At 62.5% G+C, this 14,613-nt stretch overlaps 2 protein-coding genes across 2 annotated transcripts in view; one reads left to right on the top strand and one right to left on the bottom strand.

Annotated features, from left to right (window-relative positions):
• Nucleotides 1–14,613, bottom strand: part of SND1 (staphylococcal nuclease and tudor domain containing 1) — a 75,613-nt gene that overhangs the window by 7,099 nt on the left and 53,901 nt on the right. The gene's annotated exons all lie outside the window — the stretch shown is intronic.
• On the top strand, nt 1,846–6,163 carry LRRC4 (leucine rich repeat containing 4). Its single transcript, XM_081957588.1, is given in 2 exon segments — nt 1,846–2,949; nt 2,952–6,163. Coding segments are annotated over 2 exon segments (2,721 nt in total). The 5' UTR covers nt 1,846–2,718; the 3' UTR covers nt 5,442–6,163.

The raw sequence follows: 14,613 nt of genomic DNA, 5'->3' as shown, positions 1-14,613 counted from the left end.
TCGGGTGTTTCTTAGCTGCCTTTCAATGAGGAGGAAGCGGAGGCTGCAGGGCATAGATGACTGCGCTCACGGTTGCTTCTTCTGGAGAGGCCAGTGCCCCTCGGCCACCGGCTCATTGGCAGACCAGGGCCTCCACAGGGCCCAGAGTCCCGGCCCCGCTTTCCTCTGCTCACCTGGAGACCCCCAAAGCACCCCAAGGTTTTGCAAGGGCAGCACTCCAGGCGCAGTGGGGAGCACCAGCTGTGGCCCTGGGCAGCCCCCCTCCCCCCCAGCTTCCCACTGCAGCCTGGCCAAGCCTTCCTATGAAGCTGGACAAGATCCCCACAGAAGGGGGCCTTCCAGGGGGGGCCTCTGGGCAGTTGTTGGGTCTTGACATTTGCTGGAATGAAATTGATATATATATATTGCTTTTATTGTATTTTTCACAGGGGCCTTAAATGCTAGCAGCATTTTCCCCCCGTGCTTAGCTGGCGGTTGCCACCAGAAGCTTTTCAGAGGAAAAGAGGAAGGGCCGCCTTCCCAAAAGCTCTCTGCCAAAGTGACTCCTTAGTGGACAGCCGCATCCCGGAAAAAGAATTCAGCAAAACTCTTGTCCCAATAAAGTTCTCAGCAGGAGAACCACTGAACCGCTGAGACCATCAGGCCTCGGGTGAGACTCTATCGGGCGCCCACCAGCTCTGCTCCAGGCAGGTGGAGGTGCCATGATGCACAGATGGGAGCCCTGCAGCCGTTGGCTTTAAAGGGGAAGAGGGATGGGCAGAGGCCGGGCAAAAGCAGGAGGGTCCCGGTGCCAGGCCCACCGGCAAGGTCTCCAGCTGGGCTTCTCAGCTGCCCCTCCCGGGAGCCCAGGCTTGCAAGCCTTAGGCCCTGCCAAGGGCAAAATGGCGGTGCCAGCCAAGCAGCAGAGGAAGCAGGGACACCGCACAGCCCCCAAGAAGGGCTGCCACCACAGGAGGAGCCCCGGGATCCCTGCCAAGGTTGAGCAGGAAGGCGGCAGCCCTCCCACCGCCAGGAAGAAAGCAGCCAAGTTTGAATTTCAGAAACCAGCCCGGATTAGCCACACTTGGGTGCCTCTGGCTCACTCAGGCGGCAAGAGCAAAAGCAGGCCAGGCTGGCCGGCCAAAGGAAGGGCTGAGCCTCGCTGGGCAGGAGACGTGCTGGCAGAACCCTCTGGGTGGCCCTCCAGGCGATGCAGGAATCCCCGGGGAGGAGATGGGCACGCCTGGCAGAGGGGAGACCAGCCCCCGCTCCACACAACTGCCTGGCCCGCTCTGGGCCCTGAGCCGTCTTCCCCCACCCCCGGGGGCTCTTAAGACCTGCTGGCTCTCCGGCTCTGCTCCCCAGGGACCCCGTTCTGTGGGCCTCCAACCCCCTCCCCCCATTTGTGCAAGGCCAGGAAAACGGCATTCCCCCAGAGGCTGGACGGGTGAGACGATGGGTGAAATTGGCATTTTCCTAGCGCTGAATCCGGGTTTTAGAGCGGCCGGAGACCCCGAGCACCCTTCCTCTTTTTCCTTCTATCAGGCGGGGTCGAGTTCTGAGCTCCCAACGTCTAATGTGTTGATTTTTAAAGGTTTTGTGACTGTTCTCTAGTGTAACCCACAGCTGCCTTTCTGTTCCAAGCTTCTTCCTTTGACGGACTTGTGATCTCAAAATTCCTATTATTTTATGGGAGAAAAGAGAGAGAGCCTAATTTCAATAAATGACCACACAATTCTATGGAGGAAACAGAGAAACTGCTTGGAATTGAGATGATGGGTCCCCTTCTCCCTTAAATTGAGACCCCTGGCCTCAGGAGGAATCATGGACCCCAAGGGAAAAGCTCTTTGCACATGCTTGGGAGCCCATTCAGTGGAGGCTGTCTGGATGCCACAGAAGTTGCACACACACAGCCCAGCCCAGCCGACTCTCACTCTGCCCGTTAGTCCCAAGTGCCTTTTGCTGTCTCCAACAGCCTCAAGGCAGCTGGGGGTCGCTGAAGTGCAGAAAACCAGCCTTCCCACCTGCAAGGGGGCTCCGAGGGCTCCTCCATAACCCCACTTGGGCGAGACACAGACCCTCAGAAGGGCCCAGGACTCTGAGCCAGGCCTTGCGCTGGGAGCCAGGGCGCCTCCTGCAGCGCCCCCAACCACAACCCCCCCCCGAGAAAGCAGCCACGCCTCTCTCCCACAGCAGGCCTGGGCAAGGGGGCCGGTCCCCTGAGCTTGCGGCAGGCCCCATCCTCGTCAGACACTCTCCCAAGGCCCAGGCAGCCTCTGTCCCCGAGGGAGCCCCGATTCCTGTCCGGGACGGCAACATCGCCTGGCAGCCGCTAGGAAAAACGGAGCCAGGAGGGCAGCGGCTCCCGCCCCGCCACCCGTGCCCGAGAGAGGCCCAGAAGGGCTGCGGTGGGGAGGGACAAAAAGGGGTGTCCGGCCGGGGCTCCCCGAAGGGCCTGAAACCCCCCTCTGCAGTCGGCCCTTTGGCCGCGTCGGGACGGTCAGCCGGCCCGTTTCTCAGCCGCTGGCGCTGGCGCTCCGCTCCATGGGGGGCTGTGCGGCTGGCCGCCTTCCCCGCTAAGCCCCGGAGGGAGGCGGCGAGGCGAGGGGCGGCGTTGCCTGCGCCGAGCGAAGCCGCCCGCCCGCCCGCTTGACGCTGCCGCCCTGCCTGCCGAGAAGCCCCTGCGTCAGCAGCAGCAGCCGCGGTGGTGGCGGCGGCGGCGGAGTGAAGGACAAAAGGATGCGAGAGCCGCCCGGGCGGCTGCTACCTGCGCCAATCCCGGGAGCTGCGAAGGGGGCCGCTGCCAGGCGCGACGCCGGCTTAGGATGGTCCGGGGCTTTGCCGCTGCTGCTGCTGCTGCCGCCGCCCCCGCTCGCCCGCCTCCGCCTCCGCCTCCCGCAGCAGTCGCCGGGCTCCGCTGAAAGCTGCAGGCGCGGCGGGTTGCAGGTGCCGCAGCTCCCCGCCGACGGGCTCCGGAGGGCCGCCCGCCGCCTCGCCCGGGACTCCCGCTCGCCGTCCCTGGCCGCCCCGGCCCCCCCGCCCTAGGCGCTGCGCCCCGCCGGCCAGGCAGCGAGGCGCGGGCGAGAGGGAGCCGGAGCCGCCGCCGCGCCGGCCATGGAGCTGCGTCCCCCGCAGCGCCCCCACCGCCGCCGCCACCGCCAGCCCTTGTCCCGCCGCCCAAGGACGCGCTCGCACAGCGTCGGCGCTGCTCGCCCGGGCGCCCAGCGCGGAGTGCCGCGGCGGCCGCCCGCCCCGCCAGCCCCTCGGGAGGCCTGACTCGGGCCTCGGGCGACCCGCCGCCGCCGCCGCCGCCTCCGGCCGGCCAGCCCCCGCCCGCCGGCCGCTGCGCCCTGTCCCTCCCCCCCGATGGAGAACGGCGGCGGCAGCAGCAGCGGCGGCGGCTCCCTGGTCCAGCCGGGCTAAGGCGGGAGGGCGGCTCGCCCCGCCGTCGGCTCCGAGTCCCCCGCTATGGTGAAGAATGCTGGCGCCGCACCATGAAGCTCCTGCGGCAGGCTCCTCTGCAGCCCGCCCGGAACGCCGCCCCGCTCGCCTGCCTAGCCTACCTCGTGGCGCAAGCGTGGCTGGTGGCGTGCGCTGTGGCGGCCAGGCCCGGGCCGCAGAGCTGCCCCTCCGTCTGCTCCTGCAGTAACCAGCTGAGCAAGGTGGTCTGCACGCGGCGGGGGCTGGCCGAAGTGCCGCCCGGCATCCCCTCCGGCACCCGCTACCTGAACCTGATGGAGAACGGCATCAAGGTGATCCAGGCAGACACCTTCCGCCACCTGCACCACCTGGAGGTGCTCCAGCTGGGGCGCAACGCCATCCGGCAGATCGAGGTGGGGGCCTTCAACGGGCTGGCCAGCCTAAACACCCTGGAGCTCTTCGACAACTGGCTGACGGTGGTGCCCAGCGGGGCCTTCGAGTACCTCTCCAAGCTGCGGGAGCTCTGGCTGCGCAACAACCCCATCGAGAGCATTTCGTCCTACGCCTTCAACCGCGTCCCCTCCCTCATGCGCCTGGACCTGGGCGAGCTCAAGAAGCTCAAGTACATCTCCGAGGGGGCCTTCGAGGGGCTCTACAACCTCAAGTACCTGAACCTGGGCATGTGCGCCATCCGGGAGATGCCCAACCTCTCCCCTCTGGTGGGGCTGGAGGAGCTGGAGATGTCCGGCAACACCTTCCTGGCCATTAAGCCCGGGGCCTTCCACGGACTGAAGTCGCTCAAAAAGCTGTGGATTATGAGCGCCCAGATCGGCGCCATTGAGCGCAATGCCTTTGATGACCTCACGGCGCTGGTGGAGCTCAACCTGGCCCACAACAACCTCACCTCTCTGCCCCATGACCTCTTCGCCCCTCTGAGGTACCTGGTGGAGCTGCACTTGCACCACAACCCCTGGAACTGCGACTGCGACATCTTGTGGCTGTCTTGGTGGCTCCGGGAGTATATACCCACCAACTCCTCTTGCTGCGGGCGCTGCCATGCCCCCACGCACATGCGGGGAAAGTTCCTGGTGGAAGTGGACCAGACGGCCTTCCAGTGCTCGGCCCCCTTCATCCTGGACGCCCCTCGGGACCTCAACATCTCTGAGGGGAGGGTGGCCGAGCTCAAGTGCCGGACCCCCGCCATGTCCTCCGTGCGGTGGCTGCTGCCCAATGGGACGGTGCTGAGCCACGCCTCCAACCACCCCCGAATCTCCGTCCTCAACGACGGCACCTTGAACTTCTCCCAGGTCCTCCTCACGGACACGGGGACGTACACGTGCATGGTGACCAACGTGGCAGGGCACTCCAACGCCTCGGCCTACCTCAACGTGAGCACGGCTGAGCTCAACACATCCAACTACAGCTTCTTCACCACTGTCACGGTGGAGACCACGGAGACGTCGCCCGAGAACCTCTTCCCCAAGTTCACCAAGCCGGTGCCGACCGCCTCCACGGGCTACCAGCCGGCCTACACCACCACCACCACCGTGCTTGTCCAGACGACCAAGACGCCCAGGCAGGACGCCACCCTGGACGGCAACGACAAGATGCAGACCAGCCTGGACGAGGTGATGAAGACCACCAAGATCATCATCGGCTGCTTTGTGGCCGTGACCCTTCTGGCGGCGGCCATGCTGGTCGCCTTTTACAAACTCCGCAAGCGTCACCAGCAGAGGAGTACGGTGGGGGCCGCCAGGACCGTGGAAATCATACAGGTGGACGAAGACATTCCGGCCTCGGCGGGGGCAGCGCCCACCACCGCCACCACCACCACCCCTTCGACCACGTCCGGCCTGTCAGGTGAGGGGGCAGTTGCGCTGCCAGCTATTCATGACCACTACAACACTTACAAACCCTCCCAGGGGGCCCACTGGACAGAAAACTGTTTGGGGAACTCCCTGCACCCCACGGTCACGACCATTGCCGAGCCGTATATAATACAGACCCACCCCAAGGAGAAAGTGCAGGAAACGCAGATCTGACTCCTTTCCTCCCCCCCCCCCCGCCATTATTAAATAAATGCAATAGGATGCACAACAGACAAAACCAACTTTCCTACCCAGAGGGAGGAGGGCAGTCCCTCCCCTGTCCGTCCCCCCCCCCCTCCTGTATATGCTTCTATATTAAGTCTTGGGCTGGAAGAAGCAGCAGATTCTATTAAAATGTAAAGAAAATCCTATTTTCTAACTTGTTAGCTGTACTGAGAAGGAAGCGTAACTCCGAGTCGTCCCCCCCCCTCTCCCTTCCCCAGGGACAGAGGCATAGATCCCCCTGGGGAGTTTCGGCATCAGACCTATTTAAAGCAAAAACATAAACAGCCTGGCTCCCAAAGACAGTGGCGGAGAAGATAAAACAGAAAATTTCAAAACCAAGGAACAGCGGGCGGGGGGGGGAGGGGGGAGGCAGGGGGGGGGAGTTGTCCTTTTTAGAAGATGTTACTTAGAATGCAGTAAAAACAAACCCGTTTCTATAGAGACGCTCTTTCCTTAAAGCCTTGGAAAAAAGCCGTCTCCATATTTACAGTTATCTTAATTCAAAAAGAGAAAAAAAGGGGGGGGGAGGGGGGAGGTGCACTGAGGGTTTGTACTGTGCCAAATGTTACAAATGCAATAAAAAGGTCATTTTTATTTATTTCGTTTTTTAAATACAGTTACCGGAAGGGAATTCAATACTTGTATCAAATTGAAAAAAAAAAAATTAAACCAGCGAGATTCATTGCTCTGTCCTCTCTCAGTGAGGATGGGGGGGGAGGTATTGGGGGGGGGGTGTTTCTGAGCCGCCCGCTTGCTCTCCCTCTAGAATAGGTTGGAAGGAAGGAAGGACGAGGGGCTGCTGGGGGCCCAGACCGGCCGCGGCTTCTCTGTCTCTCTCTCTCCAAGCTCTGCGCCGCATTCCTGCGGTCCTGTCCTCTGGGTTAACCCTCTCGGGGTGCAAGGCCTGGTGCAGCAGCCCTTTCTGGCTGGCAGGGGGGCAGGAGGACGCCCCCTCCCCACAGAGATGCCAGGGAGGCCTGTCCGGTGGGTGGCCACCCACTGTATGATCCCGGCCCCCGTCCTTTCCCCCCTGGGCCACTCCCCCTCCCCCCTCCAGCTGCTGCTGCTCTGCCCCTCCCCTCCTTCGGAGGGCACAAGCCCTCTCTGTCTGCTCCCCCACAGGGTGGGCAATTCGCCCGCCCCACTCCCATCACATCCTCTGGTGGGGAGGGGCGAGAGCTCAGCCTCCAGGGCTATGAAACCCCCCATTGTCCTGGGCCTGGCTCTCTTGGGCCTTTGGGGGGGGGAGGCGGGGATCGGGGCCATCCATCGTGGGAGAGGGGAAGGCAGGCAGAGGGAGGGAGGGAGGGAGGGAGGGCTGGCCCCAGAGGCAGAAGGGCCTGACTTTAACTCTTGAGACAACTGGGCATTTGTATTTTAATAAATATTGTTGAGGTTTTTAAGAATGCCGTCTCTCTAAAGAGTCGCCTCCAATGTCAAGGGTGGGGGAAGAGTGAGAGCAGCTCCAGCCCCGAAATTTTGGGACCCCAAAACTGCCTGGCTAGGCTGAAAGGCAGAGCCCCCCCCCCCCCAGGACAGGGCAAGCGAGAGGGAGGGACCCCCTCCTCCAGTACAGGTCAAGGCAAAGGTCAAGGAAGCCCCACAGACTTAAGTCTCAAATTGGCTACTTCTTAGCTATTGCAAGTGCAGTGGCGGGGGGGGGGGGGGGGGGAGGATCCATTAGGGTAAGGAAGCCCCCACCCCTCCCGAGAAGAAGCAGCCTCTCTCCATGCCTCGCATCCAGAGACAAGGTAGTCACACACACATCCTTGGGACTTCCTGGAAAGAGGGCTCTGGCCATGGGGGCACAGCCCCTCATAGCTGATCTCCTGGTCTCTTGGGGGGGGCCTCCCCCATAGGAGCTATCTCCGGCCTTTGATCAGGACAGCCCCCCAAGGGGAGGAGGTCTTTGGAGGCCTTGTGCCCACAGGGCAGTGCCACAGGTGCCAAGTCGAGAGGAAGAAGCCTCCAGCTAAGCTGGCTGGTCAGGAAGGAGGGGGGGATAGGGCTGTTTCCCACAGATCTTGAGGTGCAGAGAGGAAGAGGCCTCCAGCTAAGCTGGCTGGTCAGGAAGGAGGGGGGGATAGGGCTAGTTTCCCACAGATCTTGGGGTGCAGAGAGGAAGAGGCCTCCAGCTGAGCTGGCTGGTCAGGAAGGGGGGGATAGGGCTGTTTCCCACAGATCTTGAGGTGCAGAGAGGAAGAGGCCTCCAGCTAAGCTGGCTGGTCAGGAAGGAGGGGGGGATAGGGCTGTTTCCCACAGATCTTGGGGTGCAGAGAGGAAGAGGCCTCCAGCTGAGCTGGCTGGTCAGGAAGGAGGGGGGGATAGGGCTAGTTTCCCACAGATCTTGGGGTGCAGAGAGGAAGAGGCCTCCAGCTGAGCTGGCTGGTCAGGAAGGGGGGGATAGGGCTGTTTCCCACAGATCTTGAGGTGCAGAGAGGAAGAGGCCTCCAGCTGAGCTGGTTGGTCAGGAAGGGGGGGGGATAGGGCTGTTTCCCACAGATCTTGGGGTGCAGTTCTCGTTGTGGCCAGATGGCTGGCCCAGGAGAGAGAGTCCCCAGAAGGCCCAACTCTCTGGGGGCCCCACATCTGCAGCGGCCTCTCCCCCCTGGCATGGCCCACGGGCTCTGCAGGGCTGGGGAGAAATGCCCCCCCCCTGCTTGGGCCAAGCCAGGGCTGGCTGCTCTCCGTTCGGCCTCACGGCCCCTCCCCAAAGGACCAGAGAGGATCTGTCAGTGGGGTCTGCGGCACCTCTTTGGGACCCCCTCCCCTTCCTCCCCCTGCTTAGCGACTTGGGGTTGGGTCTCCAGCCCTTGCTCTGCTCCCCCCCCCTCTGCCCCACACCAGGTGACCGTTACCCTCGGAGGGGGCTGGGGGTGAGGGGGCTGAAGAGAGAGGCAGGAGGCAGAGAGGAGGACAGAGCGGAGAGGATCTCCTGCCAGCCCCTACAAAGGGCCGGAAGGGAAGTGGCCGAGCCAGCGCTTTCCCTCCCCTGAAAGCTGACTCTGCAGCTGACTGCTGGGGCCCGGGGAGGGGAGGGGGGCCAGCTGCCACGGCATCCGACTCGGTGGCTGCCACCGCTGCTGCTGCTGCTGCCGCTGCCGGGCATCCAGGCGGCACAGAAGGCAGAGAGAGGAGGGGGCCCTCTCAGGCCAGAGAGTCAAGGGGGGCGGAGTCTGGACAGGGGAAGCAGCCCAAGGAAACACACACACACACACACACACACACACACACACACACAAGAGGCACTGTGGTCCCAGGAGGTTGTGTGGAGGCATTGGGGAGAAGGGCACGGGTGGGCGAAGGCTGTTGTGGATGGGGGGGGAGTAGGGCCCCATCCGCCCCTAACCTCCCCTCGGGCACAGGCTCTGCTCTTCCTGGCTGGCTTGGCTCATCGCCCCACCAAAACACAATATCGCAACAAACATCAAAAGCATTAATAATAATTATAACCAGCACCACTAAACCATTAAAAGGAGAAAAGGAGTCGTGCTCCAGATGAGCAGTTAGCAGATTCAAACAGGCAATTAAGCCACTGCAATTAGATTACTTTAACTAAAGGGGCACCTTGGCAGGGGGTGTCGATTCCCCTGGGAGAGTCCTGCAGGGGCCCCCGGCCAATCCCCCCACCCGGGAGGGCCACGGCAGCTCAGAGCAAAAGGGCACAAATTCCCAGGCCCCTGGGCAGGAAAGGGGGTCGTGGGGAGCCCCAGAATCCCTTCCCTTTCTGCTGCTTATGCTTCCCTGCCCCCCCCCCTCAAGCCTCAGTTGACCGGGGGGGGGGGGGGTTCCTTGGTCTGGCCAGCCATGCTGCAGCATCCCCCAAAGGACCAGTCTGGCCCTTAGCCCCGAAAAGGAGAGGCAAGGGGGGCAGCCTGCCTTGGTCCCCTCTCCCACTGCACCACTTTGGCAAAAGCGAGGGGGATTGGACAGCTTCCCCCCCCCCCTCCCAGCCCAACTGACACAGATACCTTTAAACTTTGATCTACTGTTTTTAATCTCCATATTTTATGGCATTCAGGGGGCTGTATTTTTTTAACATCCCCATCACTGAGACATCACTTCAGGATTTACCTCTGACAGAGGACCGGAGGATCCCTGCTGGGCAGGACCAATGCCTCCGGCCTCCGGGCACTGGTAGGCAGGCGGAGAGACAAACAGCCAGTCCCGCCCAGACAGACCCTGGCAGGCAACTGCTTGAAATCCATATTCCCTTCCCCAAAATTGGCCTTGAATGCGCTGAGAGGACCTACTGGACAAAAGTGACCTCAAAACAGCTCCCCCCGCTCCTCTGAAGGTTGGCAGCTGCATCAGCTAAAGCCAGCCAACGAAAGGGCCAGGCCGCCCTGGGACCTTCCCTGAGGGCCCTCGCAGGAAGCCCCCTCCTCTTCCCCACTCCACAGGACTAAGGGTAGTGGCGGCCACAGGCTCCCCAGGCCAAGCGAGGGAGGGGGGGCAAGGGGTCAGCTGGGCAGCCTCTGCTAGAGCCACTGGCCCACACCGTCCCCCCACGTGGGAGCCGCAGGTGGCCACCCAACCAGCGCAGCTCTCTTGCAGGGGGCAGCCAGGGTCGGCTTTTGGTGGCCGAGCTCCCTTTGGCCTGGGACCGGGACTGCCGCTGAGCCCCCTCCTCAGGAAGGCTCAGGGCTGCAGAGCCCATGCTGGGTGAGGTTCAGGGGCCCTCTTGGTCGCCTGGTGTAGGGACGTGGGCGCCATGGCCTGTTAACCGAGGCCTGGGAGGGTGTGGGAATCCACAAGGGGCGGTTTGACGCAAACAAACCCCTTGACGGCTTCCCCCACGGGCTCCTCCCGCCCCTCCCTCTGGGGACCAGCAGACCAGGAAGCAATGGAAGGCAGGAAAAGGGGCCCCCTCCGTCCTACCGCCCCCTCCTTTCTCAAGCCCCCCCTCTCCCCCGGCCACATCAGCTCTGTCCTCAGGCCTTCTGCTTATGACCAAGTGCCTGCAGGCATCCCTTTCCTGCCGGTGACTCAGTCCTCTTGTCAGCCCATCTTCCTTCCTATCTCTCCCCTTCTGTCTTCATCCTCCCCTTCTGCTCCGGCTTCATCTAAAGGACCCTTTCCCACTTCTCTCCTGGGGGGGGGGGGCAACTCTCTCTCTCTCTCTCTCTCCTGGAACGAGTGGGCAGAGACACTCGCTTAGAGACGGCCATTTTCCTTGCATCCGTCATAACAGGTGGTGCCATGCTACCCACGACCCTTCTACCCTCCTTGGCACATCCTACCCTCTCCGCCTCTCGGGAGCCTCCTTCCCCAGCAGGCGCCCCCCTCCATGTGCCTCCCCTGCCCCAGACCCTGGGTCTAACTGGCAGTCCTTTGCTTTCTCAGCCCGCCCCTCCCCTCCCCTCCCCCAGGCCTCTCTTTAATCCCAGGTGGGCTCAAGCAAGCAGGCCGAGGCGGAAGCCACTTGCAGGGCAGGCAGGCAGACTGTGGAGGGCAAAAGGGGGGGCGGGCGCTCTTAAGGGAGGGGACAGCCTCAGAATGCAGGGGCTGCACCACCAGCTCTCAAAGCAGCCTAGCTTAGTTCCGAAGCCCCTGGGAGCCTCCTCCAGAGGTGTGAACCTCCCCACTCTGCCCTCTCCCAAGCCAGGGATTTAACCCCCCCCCCAAAAAAAAACCCTGAAGGACGAAGCGGGGTCTTTGTCGGCTCCTACAGGAAAGGCAGGCTGTCAATGAACCCAAATGCCCCCACTGGTGTTTTGACTTCATAAAGAAGCGGAAGAAGCCCTGCTGCTGCCTTTTCTCCCAGCCAGGAGGGGTCCGGGCAAGGTCCCAAGGCAGCATCTCTCCCTGCTGGTCCCTGGCAACCCTCTCCGGGGCTGCCACCTGCCTCTGGCCCCCGGCCCCTTTTCCCCAGGCGTCCCTGCCAGCCCAAGGCTTGGGAAGGGGCTACCCAAAATAGGAAGGCCCATCACTGGCTTCTCCTGGGAAACCCCTCACCCTGCTTGGATGGGCCCTCCGGAGTCCCTCCATGCCCCTGGATTTTCATCCCTGCAGTCCCCTCTGTCCTGAGTCTGGATGGGGAAAGGAGAACCCCTGGGTAACTCCGGGGAGGAGGAATGAAGGGCGGGGGCCCTTAGCACTCTCTCGGCCGGGCGGCTTTCATTATCCTAACTATGGGAGACCTCCCTCCCTCAAACTGATGCCGTTACATACTTTGGGTAATGAAAGTCTGGAAGAAAACCGCCCAGCTGAGAGAGGTCAGAATCGTCCCCATCCCCCAGGGCGTTCGCCCCTCCTTTCCCCTGAGGAAAACACCTGTCTTTTCCACTAGCCCCCCCCCCGCCCCCCCGTCCAACTGAAACCCCCCTCAATTTCCTTTCATGACGGACTTGGGTGGAGGGAGCCTGCGAAAGAGGCTGGGCTCTTTCTTCCCTGGGGGAGCAGTGGGCACAGCTGCCTCTTGGGGTCCCTCTGGGGGGGGGGGTCAAGAGGAATGGGAATGCCCACTTATCTGTGAAGCAGTGGGGAATCCTGCCACACACACATGGGTGGGGAGCTGGACTGGGAGACCCCCAGTGCCCCTTTCAACCCTTTGATTCCCTGGTTTTGCCTGGCCCCAAAATTGCACAGGCAAGCCAGCCCCCTACCCAGCCGCTTTCGGCCTCTGAACTGGCTGCCCTGCTGGGGGTCTTCAAGGGCCTGCAGTTTTACCAAAGGGTTCTGAAAGTTCGGGGGGGTGGGGTCCCCTCTATCCGGGTGCCTGTTGGCTCTGCAAACCCCCCAAAGGCCTCTGGGCAGCCTCCTCAAGGCCAGTGGCTCTGGGCGCCCAGCCGTTTCCCCCCCCCCGGATTATCCTTCGGCTGCAAACATAACAATGATCCCCCCTCCCCGATGATTTGCCCAACCTCCAATAGGTTCCTTCTAAAAATAGCCACCTTGCCTGCCACCAATGGAGCCACCGGCTCTATTTGTGGCATCCCTTGAAGCCAGAAGAAGGTGGTGGCTCTGGGCTTGTGGGGAACGGATGTGGGCCAGAGGCTGGCCCACATCCACTTTGGCCTGGAGCTGGTGCCATCCCCCTGGGGAAGGTCCAGGTCCCCACGCAGAGGAGAGGCACAAGCCTCGGCCAGGTTCAAGAGGAGGCCCGGGGTCTTCCGTGCGCCTTGGAGACGGAGGCCTTGCCCCCAGCATCCAGCACTAAGCCTGGGCCAGCCAAGGGCAGGAGGGAATGCGGGAGCCCCTGGGTCCATGGCTGTCCTTGCAAGGAATCTTTCCTCTGCCCACAAGGGCCTGAGTGGTCTACAGCCAGGGAGCTGCCCCTTCCTTGCCTTCCCTTGCTCCCAGGGTCAGCAGACAATCACGGGGGAGGGAGGGGCTCCCCCTGGCTGAAAGGAGGTTGGAGCCCCCTTCCCTAAGCTCAGTGAGCAGCTATGCCAGAGAGCCCCCCCCCAACAGCTCTTGCCCCCACCCCCCCAGTGCCAGCCCATGGAGGGCCCTCAGCCAGAGGCCTCTAAACTGAGCCTAGCATGGGGACTGTGTGGGGCACTGGGCCAAGGTTCGGCTACCCAGGGAGAGTCCAGAGCAGAGGGTCAGCAGGACCCTCTTCTCCTTCCGCCAGCCCTGGAGGAAGCCCGTAGAGGGGCTGCCTGCTTCTGGCCCCCAGGGCCGCCTATCCTCCCTCCGCCCCAGACAGAAGGACCTGCCCTGCCTTTTGGGAGCAGCCGGAGGAAAGGAAGGCGGACAAGGCAAGCAGGCAGCCGGGGTGTGGGGTGTGGGGGGAGCCTCAGGTGGGACACGCCCCCTGGAGGCCAAGGTCGGTGGCAGGGGTCAGGCCAGAGAGCCCTCGCCAGGGGGGCAGGAGTGGCCGCACAGAAACCCTGCCTGCCCTGCACCGCCACTCCCTGCCCAGACTGGGTCCTGGCCTCTGGAGACAGCTGAGCTTGCCCTCTGGGTCCCAACCCAGCTGAGATGCTGGGTGCCACCTCCCCCCCCCCACTCCACTCAAGGTAAGAGGAGAGGAGCTCCAAGCAGAGCGCCTGGGTCCTCTTCCTTCTTGCAGCCCATCCTCCCTGGCCTGGGGGAGGGGCCGGTGGGCTCTTGAGGGGTCCCACTCAGGCCCCCTTTGGCTGGCGCTCTCCTCCCCTGCCTCGGGAGGCCTGGACAATCCCTGAAACAGAGGAGCCAGCTCCCCGCTGCCCCACAGGCCCCAGCCAGCAGAGGGAGGGAGGAACCGAAAGGAGCAGTGATGCCATGGGACACCCTGAGGATGCCCTCCAGGGAGAGTCCCTCCTTGGTAGCATAAAGGAGTCTTAAATGACTTCGAATGGGACAAGCTGCTAAAGAGAAAAGGCCGACGTATCCTCCGCTTCAGTTTCCCACCCGCGGTTTCTGAATCGGTTGAAGGTTAAGAGCCGAATTAGACTTGCCGGTAAGATTGTCATCGTCATCATCATCGCCTCTTGCTGGGGAAAGCCATGGGGGGCAGGGGGAGGGGGGGGCTGGTGGGGTCTCCTTCCTCAGTGAAAGGCTCCCGGGGGGAGGGAGAGAAAAGGGCCCCCGCGGATTGGGAGCTCAAGGGGATGGAGGAGGACGGGGCCTGTCGGAGGCTGAAGGAGGAATGGAAAGTGGGGGGGGGGGGCGCGTTTCGCTTTATTTCATGTATTTCTAACCAGCCTTCATTCTTTTTACAAATAACTCAAGATGTGGCCAACACCCTCCGTCCTCCCTCCCTCCCTCCTCCTCATTTCCACCACCACATCCCCCCTCTAGGCGGAGAGGGAGGGGCTACTCGGCTGGCCCTCATGGCTACGGCGGAACCTGAACTCACGATCACCCGATTGGTGGCCTGGTGCCTTACCCACTAGACCTGACTGCCCCTCTCCCTCTTACTAGAGCAGGCAAGGACCCCCCTCAAACTCATTTTACAAAGGCCCCCCTGTTCACACACGGACCTTCTTTCAATTCCTTATATGGCTCCCCTCGGCCAACGAGGACGCTGGGCAGCGAACGAGAACCCAGGATGCTGGGAGTAAACCAGGGTTTCCAACGGCCAACCCATCACTTCAGCAGCTGAGCCCCCTCCTGCCATCACCTTCCAGGGAAACCGCCAGGCCAGCCAGTCGGCCCAGAAGGAAGAGAGAGAGAGAGCAGAGGAATGGGA

This window comes from Natrix helvetica (genome assembly GCF_964273705.1).
Source record: "Natrix helvetica genome assembly, chromosome: 6".
Classification (NCBI taxonomy): domain Eukaryota; kingdom Metazoa; phylum Chordata; class Lepidosauria; order Squamata; family Natricidae; genus Natrix; species Natrix helvetica.
This window is presented reverse-complemented; position numbering and strand designations above follow the sequence as displayed.